This window comes from Molossus molossus, unplaced genomic scaffold (genome assembly GCF_014108415.1).
Source record: "Molossus molossus isolate mMolMol1 unplaced genomic scaffold, mMolMol1.p scaffold_m16_p_20, whole genome shotgun sequence".
NCBI lineage: Eukaryota > Metazoa > Chordata > Mammalia > Chiroptera > Molossidae > Molossus > Molossus molossus.
The window spans coordinates 54,303,379-54,323,114 of record NW_023425356.1 but is presented as its reverse complement, the minus strand read 5'-3'; the positions used below and the strand labels follow the sequence as shown (position 1 = coordinate 54,323,114).

General features: G+C 58.3%; 2 protein-coding genes across 2 annotated transcripts; one reads left to right on the top strand and one right to left on the bottom strand.

The window, feature by feature from the left end:
• Nucleotides 1-1,670: 1,670 nt before the first annotated feature.
• Nucleotides 1,671-9,965, bottom strand: ADAMTS4 (ADAM metallopeptidase with thrombospondin type 1 motif 4). The gene is made up of 9 exons (XM_036272648.1): nt 8,206-9,965; nt 6,830-7,153; nt 6,510-6,642; nt 5,814-5,984; nt 4,834-5,120; nt 4,548-4,734; nt 4,148-4,323; nt 3,348-3,523; nt 1,671-2,271 (listed from the first exon to the last, which is right to left on the bottom strand). Exons 1-9 carry the CDS (start codon nt 8,833-8,835, stop codon nt 1,845-1,847), a joined length of 2,511 nt encoding a protein of 836 aa, XP_036128541.1. The 5' UTR covers nt 8,836-9,965; the 3' UTR covers nt 1,671-1,844.
• A 1,804-nt stretch (nt 9,966-11,769) lies between these two features.
• On the top strand, nt 11,770-19,654 carry NDUFS2 (NADH:ubiquinone oxidoreductase core subunit S2). The gene is made up of 14 exons (XM_036272747.1): nt 11,770-11,867; nt 12,556-12,662; nt 14,811-15,001; nt 16,538-16,658; nt 16,790-16,902; nt 17,079-17,153; nt 17,290-17,367; nt 17,495-17,580; nt 17,765-17,884; nt 18,466-18,595; nt 18,816-18,911; nt 19,056-19,139; nt 19,271-19,328; nt 19,454-19,654. The coding sequence occupies exons 1-14, from the start codon at nt 11,773-11,775 to the stop codon at nt 19,489-19,491; spliced, it is 1,392 nt and encodes a 463-aa protein (XP_036128640.1). The 5' UTR covers nt 11,770-11,772; the 3' UTR covers nt 19,492-19,654.
• The last annotated feature ends 82 nt before the right edge of the window (nt 19,655-19,736 follow it).

Below are 19,736 nucleotides of genomic sequence, written 5' to 3'. Positions count from 1 at the left end.
GCTACTGCCACAAAATACTCCAAATTTCACACGGTCCACCTGCCACCGTTCCCCTCCGTGACACACACAGGACTGCTCCAGCTCTGACTTGAGCAGAGTCTCTTGCTCAGAAGTAGATGTTTCTAGGACCCTGCTGCCCTTCGAGTGTTCTGCCCACTGACACCTGGCCCCCCTCAGGCCCTTCCCCATGCAGCTGTCGTGCCCTCCTGCCTCCCACAAAGCACATTCTGCTCTTTCATTAAATCCCATTCTAACCTCCTATCTCCAAAGAAGTCATCTGGGTTCATGATTCTGGGGACCCTGTCACCAGGTGGTCAGAAAGGTAATCTCTCACATGGGTGTAGCCTTTACTACTTTGAAAATACTGTAACATTCATTTCCAGAACACCCTGCGGGAACCGGTGTTCGGGTGTTATTAGCCCCTTGTACACATGGGCAACCAGCTCAGGGTCAGCGAGTCACCCAACTCTAATGACATGAACTCTAACCCAAAGCTGCCCCGACTTCTGCTCCAGGGCACTTTCTACCACAACCGTTCCCAGACCCCAGTTGGCACCACTAAGAGCTTGTTCTGTCCATGTAGCTGCTCTCGTGACCGTCCACCTGCACCTTGTGATCGACTGTGGGGCAAGTCAAGTGCTTATTCCGTCCCGAGCGTCCTTTCTCTGACAGTCCCTCAGAACTCAGGACAGTGTTCCACCAACCAGAGGAGCTGGGGTGGGGGTAAGGGCAGGCCCCGCTGACAGGGGAGCTGAGCCCAGAGGAGCTGGGGTGGGGGGTAAGGGCAGGCCCCGCTGACAGGGGAGCTGAGCCCAGAGGAGCTGGGGTGGGGGGTAAGGGCAGGCCCCGCTGACAGGGCTCTTTCCATCTTCAAGTGCACCGCAACCTTTGGGGGGCAGGGCGGAGGCAGAAAGGTAAGTCACCAGCAACAGCTGCCATTCACTGGGCATTATGCTCACTGTTTATTCCCGTTACTTTAGTCCCCACAAGTCTCTAAGGGAGGTAATTTTTTTTAATATGTTTTTATTGATTTTCTAGATAGAGAGGAAGGGAGAGAGAGATCGAAACATCGATGTCAGAGAGAAACACTCATCAGCGGCTGCCTGCACACCCCCTTCTGGGGATCCAGCCCGAAACCGGGCATGTGCTCTGACCGGGAACCGAACCGGGACCTCCCAGCCCACGGACGGCGCTCCATCCACCGAGCCACGCCCCGGGGCTCTAAGGGAGGTATTATTACTGGTAGTTGAGGAGACTGAGGTTGAGACGTGAAGCCAGGACCCAGCCACGTCTGCCTGACTTTGAGGGGCACATAAATAGGGGCGCGCGTGGACAATGGATTCCGTTCACATTTACAGTGTGGTGATCCCTGCTCCCTGGAGACCCGCCTGCCCTCCAGTCGTCCTTTCCCGGAACAGACCTCAGGGAGCCGGAGCAGGGCCACTGCACATCATTCACAAACACCCACATTTTCACACAGACACACACAGGCCACTTCGGCTTATCATCTCCACCCGGGATTTCCTGGCCAGGGTGAGGCCATGAGGGGTGGGGTCAGTTTCCCCGGGACCCCTTCCCTGGTGCTAAATAAAAATGAATAAATACCAAATAAATATGACAGGGGCCCCCTCCCCTCCCCCGTGACCAGCAGGCAGAGGGGGACTGTCTCCCAGCCCTTCCGCCGAGGCTGCTGCCTCCAGGGCAGGATGGGGCAGGGCCGGCCTGCACGTTGTGGTGTGGGGGCTCGCCCCTTCCCACTTGTCCCGTGTGGGGCTCCTGCGAAGCCCTTTTCTCCCAGCTAAGTCCAGCCCCGGTGCCCAGACAGGGCAGCCGGGATGGTGAGGCTATTTCCTGCCAGCCCAGGGTCGCCGCCGGAGGATCTCCATAATCTGTGCCTTGCGATGCAGCCAGTCTTGGGGAGCGGGGCGTGGCGGTGAAGGGGTTGGCTGGGGCACGAAGAAGCTGTACCGGATGCGTGTGTTCTGGGGGTCACCGGCCACCAGGACCTGCAGTGTTAAGGGCTGGACCAGTGGCCCGTGGCCGGCCAGCGTCTCAGAGGCTGCCGTGGCCCCACTGTAGCGCAGGCTCACCGCCCCAGGCAGCACCACGTCGGTGGCGGAGGGCGTCAGCGTGTATTCTCCATTGAGGGCGTAGGAGCCGTCTGCGAGCTTCAGCGCCAGGTAGAGGTTCCGGGGACGAGGGGTCCCCTGCTGCCGCACCAGGATGTGGGTGGCCCCCGCTGGTATGGTGACCACATTATTGTATCCATACCTGTGTGGAAGGAGGAAAGGTGAGTTCGGTTTTGTGCTGACATGTTCGTAACCCCATGATTGATGACTGGTAAATTTCTGTCTGACTTGTTCATAGCTCCAGAACTGATGACTGGGAAAGGCACTGTGTGCCCTCTAGCTGAACCTGTTTTGTAAAGAATTCTGGAATACTCCCTGCACCAAGAAATTGTTGGGAGTCGGCTACATGTCTGACAGAGTCCACGGAGCCTGGAGGTCTTGAGTCAGAGACTTGACCTCCCCCACAATCTTGAATTAGGCTCGCATTGTGTTTGTGCAGCTCGGGCTAAGTGTGACCCCATGTACCTTGAAATACCTGTGTGTGCCTGTGTGTGCCTGGGTGTTCCTGTTATCCGCAAGGCAAACTAATTCTATGCAGCATTGCTGTAGCCCTGGGCATTATATCAAGAAGATCCTATTTTCTTATATCATTAAACTTTTGCTGTAAGGTATGAAAGACATGTAATAAAGCATATCGGGGCTGATCTCCGAAGACTCGGTCACAGGAGTGTTCAGAATCAGATGCCGGCTGGATAATAAACGGCTCTTATTTGGACTTCAATTTTCTACTGGTCTTTCTTTGACTCTGTTGTGCCACAACAGCTTCTTCCGGAATCCCCTGAGCCTTGTGAACTTTGTGTATGTGTGTGTGTACATGTGTGAGTGTACACCTGTGGTGTATGTGTGTGAACACGAGTACATGTGTGTACGTGTGCTGAGTGAGTGGACATGAGTGTCTCCCCAAACCTATGTGAGTTGTCCATCCTGGGTCTCAGTTACCTGCAAATGTGACCTCTGCCCTCTGGACTTCACACCTGCTATCCCCTCACTAAGGTCCCCTTCTAAGCTCGACCTCCTTGGTGCCTGTCCTATTCCTACTGTCCCCCCATGAGGGGGCCACCTCCTGAGGGCCTGTTGAACAGGTGGGACACTCATTTCTTGCTCCTCTGTCTCCCCCATGAGACTCTCAGAGGAGGGACAGTGTTGAGTTCGCTTCTTACCCCCAGGCCGAGAATAGTGTCCAGGAAGGTGGGAGGAAGAAGTAAGTAGCGGACAAACCTGAACTTTCTGAAGGAGCCGGATTGCTTGCTGCAGCCAGAACCGTCCCCACCACACACCATGCACTTGTCAAACTTCTTTTTGGAGCCAATGACTCGGTCACAGCCGGCATGGATGCAGCGGCCCTGGACACACAGCGAGGAGCTGTCCGGGGAACAGGGAGTCCCGTCCACCACCTGAGGAGAAGAGAAGGCCGGATGCAAAGGGCTCCTCCCACATCCAGAGGGGCACGTAATCAAACAAGACTCGCATGGCACAAGGGCGGGGCCGAGGATGGAGTGGGAGGAGCCTGGAGTGACAGTAACCGATGGAAGCCACGCCTTCAGAGCAGCTCCCAATCACTGTGCTAAGTGCTGGGTAAACATTTATATGTAAATCTCACAACTGCAACCTGAGGGTTCTAGAGCTGGAACACTGAGGTTCAAAGAGATGATGAGCTTGCCCAAAGGTTACCCAGCCGGCGGGTGGGCGGAGAAGCCGAGATGGGAAATGCAGGACCGAGTCCCCTCACAGGTCTCAGACGTGATGCAGTGTCCCAGACAGACGCTAGAGGGCAGCCGGCCCGTGGGAATCCCCCAGCCCAGGGCCCAGGGAGACCCGGCTGGGAGCTGGGGTTCTCCTTCCTCCTTCAGTCCTGCCTTAGGTCCCATCGCGGAGACAGGGACAGGGGGGAGTAGGAGAGAGGAGGAGACACGGAGGGAGGACGGAGGCAGCGCTGCCTGCAGGGCCTGCAATGGGGGACCGCGCCTGCGGAAGCCCGCTGCCGGCCGTGTGTGAGCAGGCCCGGGCCCCACGCTCACCCGTGGCTCCAGCACGTAGTAGTAGCCCAAGGCCCGGGCCTGGCAGGTGAGTTTGCACTGGTCCTGGGGGGCCACCCCCGTGTAGCGAGGCACCCAGTCCATGGGCCCCGGGAAGCTCTTGAAGAGGTCGGTGCGGTGGTTGTAGGCAGCACACTGCTCTTCACGGAAGGTCAGCGCTGTGGACCACGCACAGTCAGGGCCCTCTCCACACGCCACCCGCAGCCCCTGCCCCTGCACCGCGCCCCTCGATCTCCACCAGATGGCACCTCTCCCCCGACACACTGCCAGGGACAGGTCTGGACGGGCAGTCACTGCTCTCCGTGCGGGGACAGTCAGCACCTCCCGGGTCCCCGAAGCCCTTCCCCCCCTCCCCCCGGGCCCAGCCTGTCCCAGTCCTCACCTGAGCCTGCAGGACAGTCCTGGGTGCTGCAGGAGCGGAAGCGAGTATGGCGGCCCTCACAGTACTTGCCACCGTTCCGGGGGACAGGCTGTGTGCAGTCCCGGGAGGAGAACTGGACACCGCCCCCACAGCTCCGAGAGCAGGCACCCCAGGATCCCCAAGGACCCCAGCCACCGGCCTGTGGGATCTGCAGCAGCACAAGATGAAAGGGCGGTAAGCCGACTTTCTCCTGGGCTCACCGGCCCCTGCCCCAGGCCTTCTGCCCCGCCCCTGCCTGGGCCCTCACCTTAAAGTCCTGGAGCTGGTCCACATGGAGGCAGCGGCCACCCATGCAGGCCTGTGAGGGCCCACACGGGGTGCCATCAGCCCACGGTGAATGCTTGGTCTGGCACATGGCATGACCGTTGAGATGCCCAGAGCACCAGAGGGCAGCACAGGGCGGCGGCAGCTGCGGACAGTGGTGTGAGTCGGGCCCGAAGGTCAGCTGGCACTGGCGATCTGCGTCATAGTCTTTGCCAGGGAAAGTCACAGGCAGGTGCAGGGGGGCCTCCGGCTTGTCCAAGAGACAGTGCCCTGGGAAGGAGGCGGGAGTGTGGAGTCAGGTGGGACCAGGCGGCACTCCGGACTGCCATCTGAGAGCCTGGGCTGCCTGGGGCCTGATGGATCCTCGGACCCAGATCCTGGGCTGTAAGAAGCTTTGAAAAGCAGCAAATGTACTAGGTGCTTGCTCCTGATGCGCGTCGGCGCCCTGCTGTCTGACACCGGCTCGTGTCACCGTGGCCAGACCCAGAGGCAGTCACCATTATGAGCTGCCTCACGGTCAGCCTCAGAAGCAGAGGTACATGGTCACATGTCCACACACATCTGAAGAACAGAAGCAGGACAGGAGCCGAGCACCACAGCGTCCTACCTGCTCTAACCGACCTCAGAGCTGCTGGGTCTGCTTCTCCCAGCAGCCCTGCCCAGGGACGGTCGCCCTGTGGGGCTTGCACACCTCAGGTGCCTAGGCCGTCATTTCCACAGCCAGCTCCTTGCAGAGTCGGGCAGCTGTGGCCCCGAGAAGGTCAGGTCTCATTCTGCTGAGGCAACACGTGCCTCCCCAGCTGTGCCTCCTCTGGGAGGAAGGGACCGCACAAAGCAGCAGTGTTTCTTGCCCATCCCACACTGTAGAGGGTCAATTCAGCCCAAGCAAAGGAGGCAAAAGAGAGTCCAGCGGGGGCAGGAACTGCGTCCTGTCCAGGGAAAGCACAGCTCCCCTATGCCTACCGTGGCCACTGTCCAGGAAGTCCGTGATGAAGCGGGCGCTGCAGGGGGACCAGGGCTCCTCGGGATCCACGTGAGCCATCACGGGGGCCATGACATGACGAGAGGCGCTCCCAAGCCCGTTCAGACCGACACAGGGCTTTGAGTTGTCGTGGAGCATGTTGAACACGTGGCCTGTGAGAGCAGAGGCCCTGCTGGAGTCCAAGGGTCCCTGCCCTGTGCCTTCAGGGTGCTGCAGGGTCATCATAAACCTCATTGCAGCTGTCGATGGCCCTACCCTGCCCCAACCCCTTCTGGTGCTCTGAGGGTTCCTTAGTATGTAGCTTCATCAGAGCCCCCCTTCCCTTCCCCCAAATATACTCAGGGCCCCTCCTTACCCACTTTCCCTTGTAGCCAACATCCCCAACCCTGAGCTCACTCATTCCATCCGACTCTCAAGAATAATTCGTCTTTCAACGCTGTGCCGTCTCCTCACACACACAGTTACGGCTTCCACACACTATCTCACTTAAGAGAAAACCCTAAGTGTCTGTCTATACCCAGAGCAGAGAAGAATGGGGGCCCGGGACCGGGACCGAGGCCTGGAGAGGAGGAAGAAGCACCTCAAGGCCTCATTTGCACCCTGGTGAGCCCACAGTCTCCTCGCCTCACCGGACACCTCTTTCACCGGCGCCATGCCTCAGGCCCCGCCCGCCGTACCCAGTTCGTGAGCAGCGGTGAAGGCTGACTGGAGCCCGTCGTCCTCCACGATGGCGCAGCTCCGAGCCGGGTCGCACACAGTGCCCACGTCGGCCATGCCCAGGGTGTCACAGGTAGAGACCCCACACAGGTCCTGTGGAGCGGACCACAGAAGATGCATGAGGAACCAGTGAATCGGGGTCCACTGGGCTGAGACCCGGAGCAGTGGGGACTCAGGCAGAGGGGCGCCACCGCACGCAACTGCAGGCACCATCCACGTCACACTCCATGCGGCAGTGCTGCCGGAGTCTGCAGAGGGCGGCCTGTGGCACCAGCCTCACCTGACGGGTGAACAGAATGGCTGTGTCAAAGTGGTCTGGGTCCGAGTCCTCAGGGGTGTTGAGTCCTCGCTGCCAGGCACAGAAGCTGCGCAGGGTCTGGGCGGCGCTGGGCCCCACCTGGGGCCCTTCCTCTCCTGGCCCTAGCACCACTAGCCGAGTCACCACCAAGCTGACAGGGTTGCGGATGCTCGGGTGCTTGAAGGCCTTGGCTGCGGCCGCCAAGACTGTGAGCAGGTAGTGCTTCAGCCCTGCGCCGTGAAATGCTGCCATCGTGTCATCTGCCACCACCAGGGTCTCCACGTATCTACTCAGGGAAGCAAAGCGCTAGGGAGAAAAGGGAGAGAAGGATCCTGAAATAGCCTCCGACGCCACGGACCACTCCCCTCCAGTGCTTCCTGGCTCTGCACCCGCAGAGCAGGCTGGACTGCTCACACCCACCCACCAGACTCCCGGTGGTCTCGCTCGGTCCCGCCCCCAGCCCCGAATCCCAGAGCTTTTGTGCTAACTCTGAGAAATCAGCTGTGGTTCAGAGATGGAGAGGAGGGGGGTGCCGAATCCCAGGGCCACCAGGTCCCCAGAGGTGAAGAGCAGTTGGGACTGCTTCTGGGAGGGGCTCTGGGGGCTCCGGGCCTGTGGCTGGGCTGCAACGTGTCTGCCCTGTGTGGTTGGAGGAACAATTCAGTCAGCAGCCAGGGCTGGGGCCAGAGCTCAGCGTGGCATGTACAGAGAGCGTCTGGTCTGGATTACAGCTGGGAGGGAGGGAGGGGATCTGGAGTGGGAGGGAGGGAGCGATGGAGCCTCCGGCAGCCTTGCAGTCAGGCCAGTGTGGAAAGGGGACTGACCAGGATGAGGCGTGGGAGGCCTTTTCTCCCGTCCACTCCTGCCCTAGTTTGCAGTTTGCCGGGACAATTCTGAAGGCAGTATCAGAAGCCAGAACCCAGTCCCCTGGGCCTCTAATCTCACTCCTTTAGCGTGTGTGTGTGTGTGTGTGTGTGTGTGTGAGATTGTGGGGGGGGGTAAAAAATAAAATTTGGGGCACAGAAGAGTCAAGGCCAAGGGACTGTGAGGAGAGCCTTCTATCTGGGGACGGTGACAGCAGGATTCCAGGCAGGGCTGGGTGGGAAGAGGAGGGTCACCCCCAGCACAGAACCTCCGACCCACCTCTGGGAACCCTGCTTGGGATAAGGGTCTGGCCAGGAGAAGGGTCAGGGCAGAGAGAAGCCAGCACCTTCCTGGGAGGCTCATGGAAAGAGCAAAAGCCAAACGAGGGGAGAAGCAGAATGATCCGAAGCAGAAGTGGGTGGAGAGGGGACACAGGGGTCAGTGGGACAAGCGCGGTGGGAGGTAGCTGCAGGACAGATTCCAGGGTGGCCTACCTTGGCTCTTCGAGGGCTGGGCCTGGGGTTCCCAGGAGGAGTCTTGACGCTGCACATAGGGCCCTGGCCGCTGGTGGGACTCTTCCTGCGTAGGATGTGAGCCCCAGGCCCCCCTGCAGAGTTAGGGGTGCCTCCCTCCAGGGGCTGGATGTGGAGCTCGGTCCCCCGATACTGCAGCACCCCTAACAGGGCTCCCTCGTCCCAGTGCAGAGATGCCACTGACTCTGGATCTCCGTTGATGGTGCCAGTGAGGTAGGTGCCTGGCTCCGCCCCACCCAGCAGTTCAGGCACCTGGCCCAGGTACTGCACTGTCAGCCCCTCCACTCGCACGCCCGGGTCTTGCTCCAGCTCTAGCAGCAGTGTCTCCCCAAAGGCAGGCAAACGGTACCACAGCCTGGCAGGGATGCCCAAACCAGGCAGGACGCTGCTGTTGAGTTTCTCAGGAAACACGATCTCCTCCTCCCGGGGAAGGGGGCTGGCCAGCCGGGCTGAGGGCAGGAGGGAGGTCAGCAGCAGCAGGAGCCACACCAGCCCAGGGAAGGTCACAGTGGGGAGCAGCAGATGGGGTTGTGCTCCCCACAGCCAGCTGCCCGTCCAGCCCCTCCTGGGGTGTGGGTCCGGCTGGGACATGGCAGGGTGCTGAAGCTGGGAGACACTGAGGCCGTCTGGGTACCGCGTCCTTCACACCCAGGCTTTGTGGAAAGCTCCTCTCTGCAGCCTGGGGCTCGGACTAGCGCCGGGATAAGAGGCAGAGTTTCAGAGGGGCTGGGGACCTTCAGATGAGACGGAGAAAACTTGCCCCTGGCTTGGGAGAGGTGCCTAGTGGCCCGGCTCCTGCAAACCTTCCTCTCCTGCGTCTGTCTCTCCCTGCCTCTGTCTCCTGCAGCTTCTCTGGCCTCTCTCTGTCCGCCCCAAACTCTGGCTTCGCCTCTGTGCCTTTGTCTGTCTCTCTCCTGCCCTCTCCTGTGTCTCTGTGTCTGTGGGTCTCCCTGAGGGTTCCTACCAGACTCTCTCCCCGCCAGCTCTTTTAAGCATCCCCAGCCTCTGCGATTGGCTGAGCTGTAAGCCATTCAGCCAGCAGCTCTGTTGGTAGGACTCAGATGGGTGTCTCATTCCTTCCCAAAAATCCTAGTTTTTGTTTTCCTTTAAAAAAAAAAAAAAAAAAGAGGGACTTGCCCACAGGAGCAGGATCCCTAGCAGCGGATGGAGGATGGGTCATAAGGCACTGGGCCAGCTGATGACATCGCCTTTTCCCAAACCTCACAGTCAGCTCTCAGCTGTCTCTTTCCCTATGTGGTGCACAAAGCCCCAGGAGGGCTAGGAAGTCAGGGAAAGGGCCAAGGTCCCAGGGGGATTCTGGCTCCGTCTACGCTGGCATGACTTCCCCTTTCTCAGGGATCCCCCGGGGCTGCCCTTTGCCCCTAGAGGCGGGGTTTCCAGGGCTGAGGAGCCTGAGTGAACTGCCGGGAAAGAGAGTGGGGAACAGGTAAGGAAGCACCAGGAGGTGAACAAAGAAAGGAGGTGTCTTGACATTGTCTGGACAGGACTGAGCAGCTGGAGAGAGTACAGGAGGCAGGGAGATGGGCTGGGCGGGAAGACAGTGATCAGGGAATTTACTGCCCAGAGGTAGGGTGAGTCTGCTAAGAATGGGCACATGGAGGGGGCATCCGGCAAGGCAGGAGAGTTACCACTCTTCCTTTTGTAGGAGGACCCAGGGTGGCACCTCTTCTTCTCTACAGTCCAGTGTCTCTCCCTCAGGCTCCCCCTTCCTGAGTTACCACTTCCCACCCCCTCCAAGGCCTGGAACAGCCATTCCACCTCCATTCCCCCCCAGGCTCCCCCTCCTCACTTCCTGACTCCCCATTCCCTGGCCCAGCTCCCAGTAGCTTCCCTCAGGCTTTTGGCCTGGCTCCTACCCACTCCCAACTGCCCTCAGGCCTCCCCAGCCTGCAGTCAGCCGCCCAGCGCGGGAGAGACTGGCTCTTAGGAGCCCATTTGCATCCAGTGCCTGCCCCTCGGAGGGAATCCCCACCTGGCTCCCTCTTCTGGCCCCACCTTGCCCTGAGCACCCAACGGGTCCTGGAATATCCAGTCATCCTTTATTTCTCGTTCCCATGGGACAGGGACAGGGTGGAGGAGGCACTGTGTGTACATGGAAATTAGGATAGTAACAGAAACAGGAGCCCAGGGCCTGAGGTGGGGAGTGGAGGGAGGAAGAGGTGATGTCAGGGAGAGGAAGCAAAGTGACTCCCTTGGTTCTGGGCTGCAGAGAACTCAGCAGACAGGTCCTGGGAGCCGGCTCCCAAGGCCAGGAGCGAGGGGTTCAGAGGCAGGGCGCGTCGGCTGACGCCTGGGGCCACGCCCTTCCCCAGGATTTCCCCAGGAAGGAGGGTGCAGTGCGTGGTCCCTTTCCTTTCCCAGAGGACCACCTGCCCCACTTGTCCACTCGCTCCGCCTTGTCACCTCCTGCCCCACATCATATCCTTTCCCCTCCCTTCCTGCTGGGGCGCTAATACCTGCCCTCGTGCCCCCTGCTTCCTGTATCACCCACTCGCGGTGACCGCCAGACCCACCCTTGACCCACCACGTGCCCCGACCCGGGCCCGGGGCGGAGGGGGTTGGGGCTGCCGGAGTCACACAAAGGCGGGGAGCCCAGAAGGGGCAGGAGGCGCTGTCACCAGAGGACTCGCGCTGCCCCTTCCACCCCCATCCCGAGATGAGGACAAAGGGGTGACTACGCAGCGAGGGACAAAGGGCCTCAGAGCGGCAGCGGCAGTATGTGGGGGGTGAAGCCGCAGCGAGAGGGCACAAAGGCCGCAGTGTCCTGGGCAGCCCCCCAGGAGCCCAAAGCCCAGTCCCAGCTCCCGCCGTCCCCGGGGCCCAGCAGCCCGGGCTGCGTCAGGCTCGGCCCAGGCAAGGGCGGGCGGGTGGGGAGGCGCGGGCAGCCTCGCCGGCTCCGGGGCTGTCCCGTCTTCCCGCGCAGGCAGTTCCCAGCGCCGGGGCGCGACCCCTTGGCGCGGCTCCCGGCCGGGCCGCCGTCTGGCTGGGCCCAGCCTCCCGCCTGTCCCGCCGGCTGCACGCGGACGGGAGCGGCCTCGGGGCTGCAGGGCTCCTCTGCACCACACGGACCGGGGCTGGCCAGGCTGGAAGTGATGCCCGGCACCCCCCAGGCCCTCAGGCCACTCCAGGGGGCCCGCACGCTGCTGGCCTTGCCCCCGGCGCCCTCGGACCTCCCGAACCACGTGGGCCATCCGGACGCGAGCGGGCTTTGGGGGTGACTGGCGAGGCCTGCGGCCACCCCAGGAGGGCAGGGGCGCGCAGGCGGGAGAGCGCGAGGCTCCGCGGGCTCCCGCCCGGAAAGGCCGGTCAGGAGCGGTGGGACAGGCGCTCCCCGCTCCTGAAGCCACGGCGAGGCCGAGGCGCACAGCCCGACGTCGTCAGGTTCCGGTCAGAGACCTGCCAGCTTCCAAGATGGCGGCCGCGTGGTGCCGATAGGCGAAAAGCCCGCCCGGAAGTGCGTGGGCGGGACTTCCTCGCCGCCCTCCCCCCGCGTCCGCAGCGGGCAAGATGGCGGCGCTGAGGGCTCTGCGCGGCCTCGGGGGCGCCGCGGCCCAGGTGCTGCGGCCCGGGGCTGGAGGCCGGCTGCAGGTGCAGCCCAGCAGGTGAGACCCAGGGCAACCCGCCGATGCGCCGTCTGCAAGGCTGGGGACTCCACGGTCACTAAGGCCCCCTAAGAAAGGGTGACCTGGCCCTGTGACCCCTCGCCCAGGCCCGCTGTCTGGGGCTCCAGGTGCCGCGGCGCCCGCCCTGGGCGAGGAAAGAGGGTCTGGAGCTCGTTCGGCCATCGGTGAAATCAGGTGGGGGAGACCCTGCCCCAAAACGTTCAGATAATGGTCCTTTCCCTTTTCTCCGCTTCTCCGGACCCCCGTCACGGGTGGGGTGCGACCGGTGACACGTAGGGGAAGATGAAAGGAGGAACACAAGCGGGGACCCCGGGCTGGCCCGGGCCGTCGCTCTGGTCATACCTGCGCCGAGCCACGGAGCCAGCGTGCGCCCTGTCTCCCGCTGACCTTGAGTGAACAGCTCCCTCGCGTTCTCGGGCCGGAGTATGGATGAGGCCGCCAGTGCAGGGGCTGGATCCCAGCCTTCGTGCCCAGGGGCGATGGATGAAGTGATTCTGGGGATAAGTTGTGAGGGGGATGGAACGTCTAGGGGTCCAGCTGGTTCTGCCAAAGGTGCTCTAGCCCGTGTCAGTGACCTGGCCTTGAACACCTTCCCCAGGGTGTGCACCCTTGAGAGTGAATAGGAACAGGAAAGGGGCACTGGTCAGCTGTGTCTTTAACTCCCTAGAGGTGCCCGGCAGTGGCAGCCAGATGTGCAATGGGCAGAGCAGTTTGGGGGAGCGGTCATGTACCCCACCAAGGAAACAGCCCACTGGAAGCCTCCACCTTGGAATGGTGAGTGCCCAGAGCCCCTGTCACAACCTGGCTTGTGTTGCTCAGCTCGCTGTCTTAGGCAGATTGTAGCCACTCTCCTGTTTGATTCTATGACCACGCAATACAGTGAAGATAATAGTGGTCATAGTAGGTATTTGTAAAGTAGAGAAGGGACAAGAATATTTCAGGAGAAAAGAAAGTAGGTCCCAGCCAACTCTCAGAGGTCCCTACCATATTTGTATCTTTAACTTCAGCTTTTCCCAGAGGTCAGCGTGTTTCCATCTCCCTGTCTGGACAAGGTGGTTTTCCTGCTGTCACGCAAATGCCTACTTCCTGAACACGTTCGTTTTCCTCTTTTCATCAAAATCAGTTTTTCACTTTGACTTTTGATTCTGACCAGTGGCACTGGTTTTCTCTTAATCTCTCAGAATGGACACTTTTTAGTCACCTTTGGCTCAGTTTTCTCTCTCGTCCTTCATGTCTGTGTCCAGTAAGTCACTAACCCCAGCAATTCTTTCAATTTTTCACATCCGGGCATCTCTCCCTTTCTTGTTCAGATTTATTTTGTATCAGACCTTGATTGTTTCAGGAGTCTCTTCACTGGGTTTCTGCCCCTGACCTAGTTTCTGTCCAGCTATCCCACACCATGTCATTGCTGTCATCGTCCCTGGACGTCGTTCACCGTGTCAGTCGTTCTCAGGCTCAGAAACCTTCAGAGGCACTTCCAGTTACTTTTTAAAAACTTAACACTAAAAGTAGCTGGGTGCTCATCGTGTGCTAAGTGTTTTGTGTCAGTCCTGACAACAGCTGAGATTAATGCTAGTATTCCAATTTTGAGGACATTGTGATGCAGGGAGATTAAAACTTGATCAAGGACACACAGGTGGAATTGTACTGGGGTCTGTCTGACTCCAAAACCTACAGTGAAAAATTTGGTTGAAAAGTTCAGCTCTGGTTTCAAATCTTAGTTTTTCTTTTACCAGTGAATAAAATATCTACTTTGTAACATTAATGTTAGGAATAAATGAGGTAACAATAACAAAAGCCACTTAATGTAGTGATTGGCACATGGCAAGTCTTCCACAAGTGTTGTTAATGATACTACTGTTTGCCAACACTAATCTGTCTCGAGGCAGGTAAGAGTTCCAGATATTTACTTCCCTGTATCTAAGATTTGGCCCGTGTTGTTCCATAGCTGGGGTGTCTCTTCTCTCTGCCTCTCTGAATCATTTAAATGTAAGAGCCAGCTCAGGTCCTACAAGTCTTCAGAGTGTTCGTTCTTTCTTTTAAATGCTTAGTGGAAAGCCCCTTAATTGGTAATTTGTCGGTTTGACCCGTGTTACTAGTTTCTCACATGTGTTTGTTTCCCAAATTAAATTGTAACCTTCTTGAGGGTCAGTCCTGTCATTTAATAATAGTAAGAATTAAGTACCCAGCCATGGCCAGCATAGTAGCTCAGTAGGTTGGGCATCGCCCCACGCATGGAAAGGTGGTTGGTTCAGTTCCCGGTCGGGGCACATGCCTGGGTTGCTGGGCTGGATCCCCATAGGGATCATGCAGGAGGCAGCTGATCGATGTTTTGCTCTCACATCAATCTTATCTCAATGTTTCTCTTTCTTCTTCTCCCTTCCTCTCCCTCTAAAAATCAATAAACTATTAAAAAAATAATCAATATTCATTTCCTGGTGGGCCATCATCAGATGCATTTGGAGAGCAGTGCATCCTGGGGGTGAAGACTGGCCCCTGTTGCTGCACAGGCCCAGTGCAGTCTCGGCTCTGCCACTTACTAGCTCGGCGTGAAGTCATTTATCCTTTCTGACCTCATCTCTGACAGTACAATGAGGGTGACAATGTACCTAATACTCCTGTCATTGTTGTGAGAATTAATTAAAATATGTAAAGTGCTCAGAGTAGTGCAGGGCACATAATAAGGGCCATGTAGACATTAGGGATTATGAGTATGATGCTGATGATGACGATTCAAAGGGTATTCTGGGCGACATGGGCAGAGTGGGTTTGTAGGCCCGTCCTCAGAAGGCTTTTTCCACCCCATGGCCTTCCTGGAGATTAGGAAACAAACGGTGTGGAGTGGGGGGGGGGGGCAACTCTTGCTGCTGCTTGGGGAATCTCAGAATTGCCATTGGTTCTGAACTCTTTCCCACCTCTCAGATGTGGACCCTCCAAAGGACACGATGGTGTCAAACCTGACCTTGAACTTTGGGCCCCAGCACCCGGCAGCCCACGGCGTGCTGCGACTAGTGATGGAGCTGAGTGGGGAGATGGTGCGGAAGTGTGACCCTCACATTGGGCTGCTGCACCGAGGCACCGAGAAGCTCATTGAGTACAAGACCTATCTGCAGGTGTGGACGCACAGGGGCCTGGGAATGGGGCCTGGGCCGTTGCCACATGCTGCGCTAGAGCTCCAAGCAGAGGGTTTTGAGGGAGCACCCTGTTGAGGCTGTTAGGACAGTCTCGGTTGGGAGGAGGGAGGGAAGTGGCGGGGGATGCGTGCCTTGGGCCGCCTGCACTCGGTTCATCCAGCAGAAATGCTTTGCCGCTAGAGCTGCACTCCCAGCTTTCCTTGGCTGACTTTTGGCCGCCCCTTTGCCCTTCCTGTAGTGCCTCAGTTTCCCTGCTCTTATATCACACTCGGACGGACGTCAAGCCAGGGTCCCCGGGGGCAGGGACAGAGCAGAGAGACGTCAGCTCCTCAGTGTTAACAGCCAGTTCTTATATCTTCCAGCTGTCTGAGTTTGTTTTCGAAATACTCAGTGAGTCAGAGTGACCGGGAGGGAGTCTGTGACAGAGTTAGCCATTTTTAGGAGAGACGGATCCAAGTGGTGAGGATCAGAGTTGAAGGAATTGGATCTGGGGTAGGAACCTAAGGTTCTCAGCTGTCATGAAGAAGAGTCGCTAAGAGGTGGTGGGTCGGGGCGAAGAGCCAGCCGACCAGCTCGTGCTTCGTCCTGGAGGCTCAGGCAGCGGTGGCTGCTGGTCCCAGAGTCCACAGCATTAACTAGGCAGCATTGCCCCACGTCACAGTGACATCAGAACAAGAACTGGCTGTCCCAAAGAAGGGCAGTTCAGCTCCACCTCCTTCCTGGAAGCTGACAGCTGGGTCTTCATGTCTGGCATTCTTGGGGCAGAGCCATTTCTACCAGAAATAAATTCCGTCTTCCTCCATCTGCACTCCCCGGGCAGGGACTCTCAAGACTTCTATCTGGAGGAGGGTTGGCAGTAGGGTGCTGGACCCAGGTCACCCTGGGTCACAGGACAGGTTGTTAAATTTTCAGGAATTTTGTGAGCCAGTAGTTAAACAGCCATTGTTTAAATTATATTAGCTTGCGATTTAATACGTTATATTAAAAACCAAGGGAGGGCCCCGGCCAGTTTGGCTCAGCGGTTAGAGTGTCGGCCTGCAGTACGGAGACACCCGGGTTCGGTTCCTGCTAAGGGCATGTACCTCGGTTGCAGTTTGTCCCCGGCCCTGGTTGGTCGTGCAGTTGGCAGCCACTCGATGTGTCCCTTTCACGTTGATGTTTCTCTCTCTCTCTTCCTCTCTCGCCCTCCCACTCTATCTGGACAAAAAATGGAAAAATGTCAAATGTCCTTGGGTGAGGATTAAAAAAAAAAAAAACAAGGGAGGAGGTGCCCACACGAGATTTTGGGGTGCCATACTCTGGAGTGTTTGCTAGTGTCTGTGCTGGAAGTGCCGTATGTGGCCGCACTACCCAGAGCTCTGGTCAGTTATGTGACACGAGGAGGTGAAAATAGTCCCTGGTCAGAGTATTTTCACCCAGGGTTCCCTTTCCAGCACACTGCTGGTGATTGGGTATCCATCCTGCCCCGCAAGGGTTCCTGCCCTGAGGGGGGACCTGGTTCCTCCCTCTCCCCAGGCCCTTCCGTACTTCGACCGGCTGGACTACGTGTCCATGATGTGCAATGAGCAGGCCTACTCGCTGGCTGTGGAGAAGCTGCTGAACATCCAGCCTCCGCCTCGGGCACAGTGGATCCGAGGTACACCTGCCCTCCTGTGGCCCAGGCTTCGTGTGCAGGCCCTACCCTCTCCCAAGGCCCAGGCTTAGGGTGCAGGCTTCGCTTCTGCCCAGGGCTACTGTCAGCCCCCTCCTGTCTCCCCGTCTCTGCAGTGCTCTTCGGGGAGATCACACGGCTTTTAAACCACATCATGGCTGTGACCACACATGCACTGGACATTGGGGCTATGACCCCTTTCTTCTGGATGTTTGAAGAAAGGGAGAAGGTATGAGAAGGAGGGAAGGGTAGGGATGAGGAAGGAGATGAGGTAGTGGTGAAGGTACAAAGGGAAATGAGAGGACCCGGGGAACGTTTAGGGGAGGAAGTGTACTTGGTGAGGGGCAGGGGGATGCGCCTGACTCGGGCCAGAAATCTCTCCAATTTCCTGGGTGTCCTGTCCAGATGTTCGAGTTCTACGAGCGCGTGTCCGGGGCTCGCATGCATGCTGCTTACATCCGTCCAGGAGGCGTGCACCAGGTGAGTGGCTCCCAGCTTCCGTCCGTGCCCATGGCCTTTGCTACCACTGGAGGGCAGCACTGGCCGACGGAAAAGCCACCCTGCGGCCCTCCAGAGGCTCTGCCGTGTTCACTGTCACCCTCCTTTTGGCTCCCAGGACCTACCCCTTGGGCTTATGGACGACATTTATCAGTTTTCTAAGAACTTCTCTCTTCGGATTGATGAGGTGGAGGAGGTGAGAGAGGCATCAGTGGGAAAAATCATCCCTGTTTTCTCCCCAAGAAGGGCTTGTGGGGTTTTGGTCCCCAGTGCTAAAGAGACACAGGTGTTTGAAGTTTGAAAGGTGTTTTCTTGACCAACAGATGCTGACCAACAATAGGATCTGGCGAAATCGGACAGTCGACATTGGGGTTGTGTCTGCAGAAGAGGCCCTGAACTACGGCTTCAGGTGGAGCAGTAGCTTCTCCCGGGGGGGCGGGGTTCCAACCAGAAAGCTTGGCTGCAGGACCGGACCTCCCTGGACACGCTCTGAGTCTGTGTCCCTCCCCAGAGCAGGGGGAGTGGAGGGGACCCTGAGGAAGGGAGGGTGCCTTTCTTGGTTTGTGGAGAGCGACCCGTTCCCGTCTGTGCAGTGGGGTGATGCTGCGGGGCTCAGGCATCCAGTGGGACCTGCGGAAGACCCAGCCCTACGACGTGTACGACCAGGTGGACTTCGACGTCCCGATCGGCTCCCGAGGGGACTGCTATGACAGGTGAGGCCCGGACCCCCGAGCTCTCTGTCGAGCTGGGTGCCTGACGCCAGTTGCCTTCTTTCCTGTGTGTGCGACACGGATGCTTTCAGTGCACTTCCCCGTACATGACACTTTGTTTTGCCTTTACTTCTCCTACGTCTCAGGAACAGTTTGGGCTGCGTTTTACCACTGGGGAAGCTGAGGCTTAAAGGTTAGAGGTTAGCCCGTTAGTGATGAGACTAAACTTCTGACCCAGGCTCTTTACACTCAATTCTAAACCTCAAATTCTGTTCCCGTTTACTGACCTTGAATAAGATTTGCTGTTTACTTTTTGAGTCTAGTTGACTCTTAGCTGTTCTGTACTCCAGAAAGCGTTTAAGAGAGTGACTGAAGTGGGAAACGCTACCGGACAGGGTCTGAGAAAGTTAGCAGGGAACTTGGGGACAGGCCCAGGATCAGAAGGCTCTCCGTGGTGGCCAGGCCACAGCCAGGTGCTCCACCGGGAGAGGAGTGAGCGAAGGTCTCAGCGCTGTTCAGGTCGGCAAGGGCGTCACATCTGACCCTCCGGTGGTGTCTCTGTTCCCGTCTGTCTCGCCTCTCAGGTACCTGTGCCGGGTGGAGGAGATGCGCCAGTCCCTTCGTATCATCTCACAGTGTCTGAACAAGATGCCTCCTGGGGAGATCAAGGTTGATGATGCCAAAGTGTCCCCACCCAAGCGAGCTGAGATGAAGGTGGCTGCAGGGAGAAGGGGGGCCTCACTGGGGCCACAGTGGGAGGACAGTCCTGGGGCTCAGTCTCATTCCAGACAACTTACCTCTCGGGGCCCACTCGCTTCCTGTGTCTTCTCTGCTCACTTCTTAACTGTCCTGAGGCGAGAGACTGTCCTGTGCTGGGGGGTGGCTGGTGGGCCGTTTGGATCTGGTTGATTGATGCTCCCCTTTCCCTCCCCAGACGTCTATGGAGTCCCTGATCCATCACTTCAAGCTGTACACTGAGGGCTACCAGGTTCCTCCGGGGGCCACGTACACGGCCATCGAGGCCCCTAAGGTACGGGAGGAGGGAAGGAAGTGGTGTGCAGTGGGCGGCTGGAGACAGACCTCGGGGAGGGGAGGCGTGGGTGAGGAGAGGGTCAGCTGGCAGAGAGGAAGTGCCTTCCTGCTGATGGCCACAGCCCACTTCTTCCTGGAACAGGGAGAGTTTGGGGTGTACCTGGTGTCTGATGGCAGCAGCCGCCCTTATCGCTGCAAGATCAAGGCTCCTGGTTTTGCCCACCTGGTAAGAGCCAGTCCCGGTGATTCTGACTCCAGTGCATGAGCCCAGTATGACTGACCTGGCTGAGATTTCTGAACGTCCCTCTCCTCTGCCCTGATAACCTCTCCTAACACTGCTGCTGTCTCACTCTGCAGGCCGGTTTGGACAAGATGTCTAAGGGACACATGCTGGCAGACGTCGTTGCTATCATAGGTACACAGGCTGGGACTCTGTTCGGGGACAGAATCTGAACACATCCTGTTCTGCATAGGCTCTGTGTCTTGGGAACAGAATTCTGGATCCTGGGTAACAACATTTCCCCTCTTCCTGCCTCCTAGGCACCCAGGATATTGTGTTTGGAGAAGTTGACCGGTGAGCAGGACGACAGCATTACACCTCCCTGCCTCTCAACTTCCTGTGTGGGCCTGTCGTCACTGGAGATGGGGCTGTGTGCGTGCCCGGCACTCAGCTATCAGCTTTCTGTGCATGTGCTAGACAAAGATTGTAATAAATTAGCCGCCTCTGGCCCCTGTGCCACAGCCTCTGGTACGTTTTTCTCACCATCTCATTGTCTTTCGTTTTCATGGGAAACGAGTGTGTTGACCCTGCACTTCTCTGTTA

Bases quoted from the DNA above. Each gene is read 5' to 3' on its own strand.
- ADAMTS4 (XM_036272648.1), bottom strand. From the start codon at position 8,835: ATGTCCCAGCCGGACCCACACCCCAGGAGGGGCTGGACGGGCAGCTGG. The intron at 6,643-6,829 runs GTGAGGCTGGTG...TCCGCTCCACAG, and splicing joins CCATTCTGTTCACCCGTCAG to GACCTGTGTGGGGTCTCTAC. The intron at 3,524-4,147 runs GTGAGCGTGGGG...TCTTCTCCTCAG, and splicing joins ACTACGTGCTGGAGCCACGG to GTGGTGGACGGGACTCCCTG.
- NDUFS2 (XM_036272747.1), top strand. From the start codon at position 11,773: ATGGCGGCGCTGAGGGCTCTGCGCGGCCTCGGGGGCGCCGCGGCCCAG. The intron at 15,002-16,537 runs GTGTGGACGCAC...CCCTCTCCCCAG, and splicing joins AGTACAAGACCTATCTGCAG to GCCCTTCCGTACTTCGACCG. The intron at 16,903-17,078 runs GTATGAGAAGGA...TGTCCTGTCCAG, and splicing joins TGTTTGAAGAAAGGGAGAAG to ATGTTCGAGTTCTACGAGCG.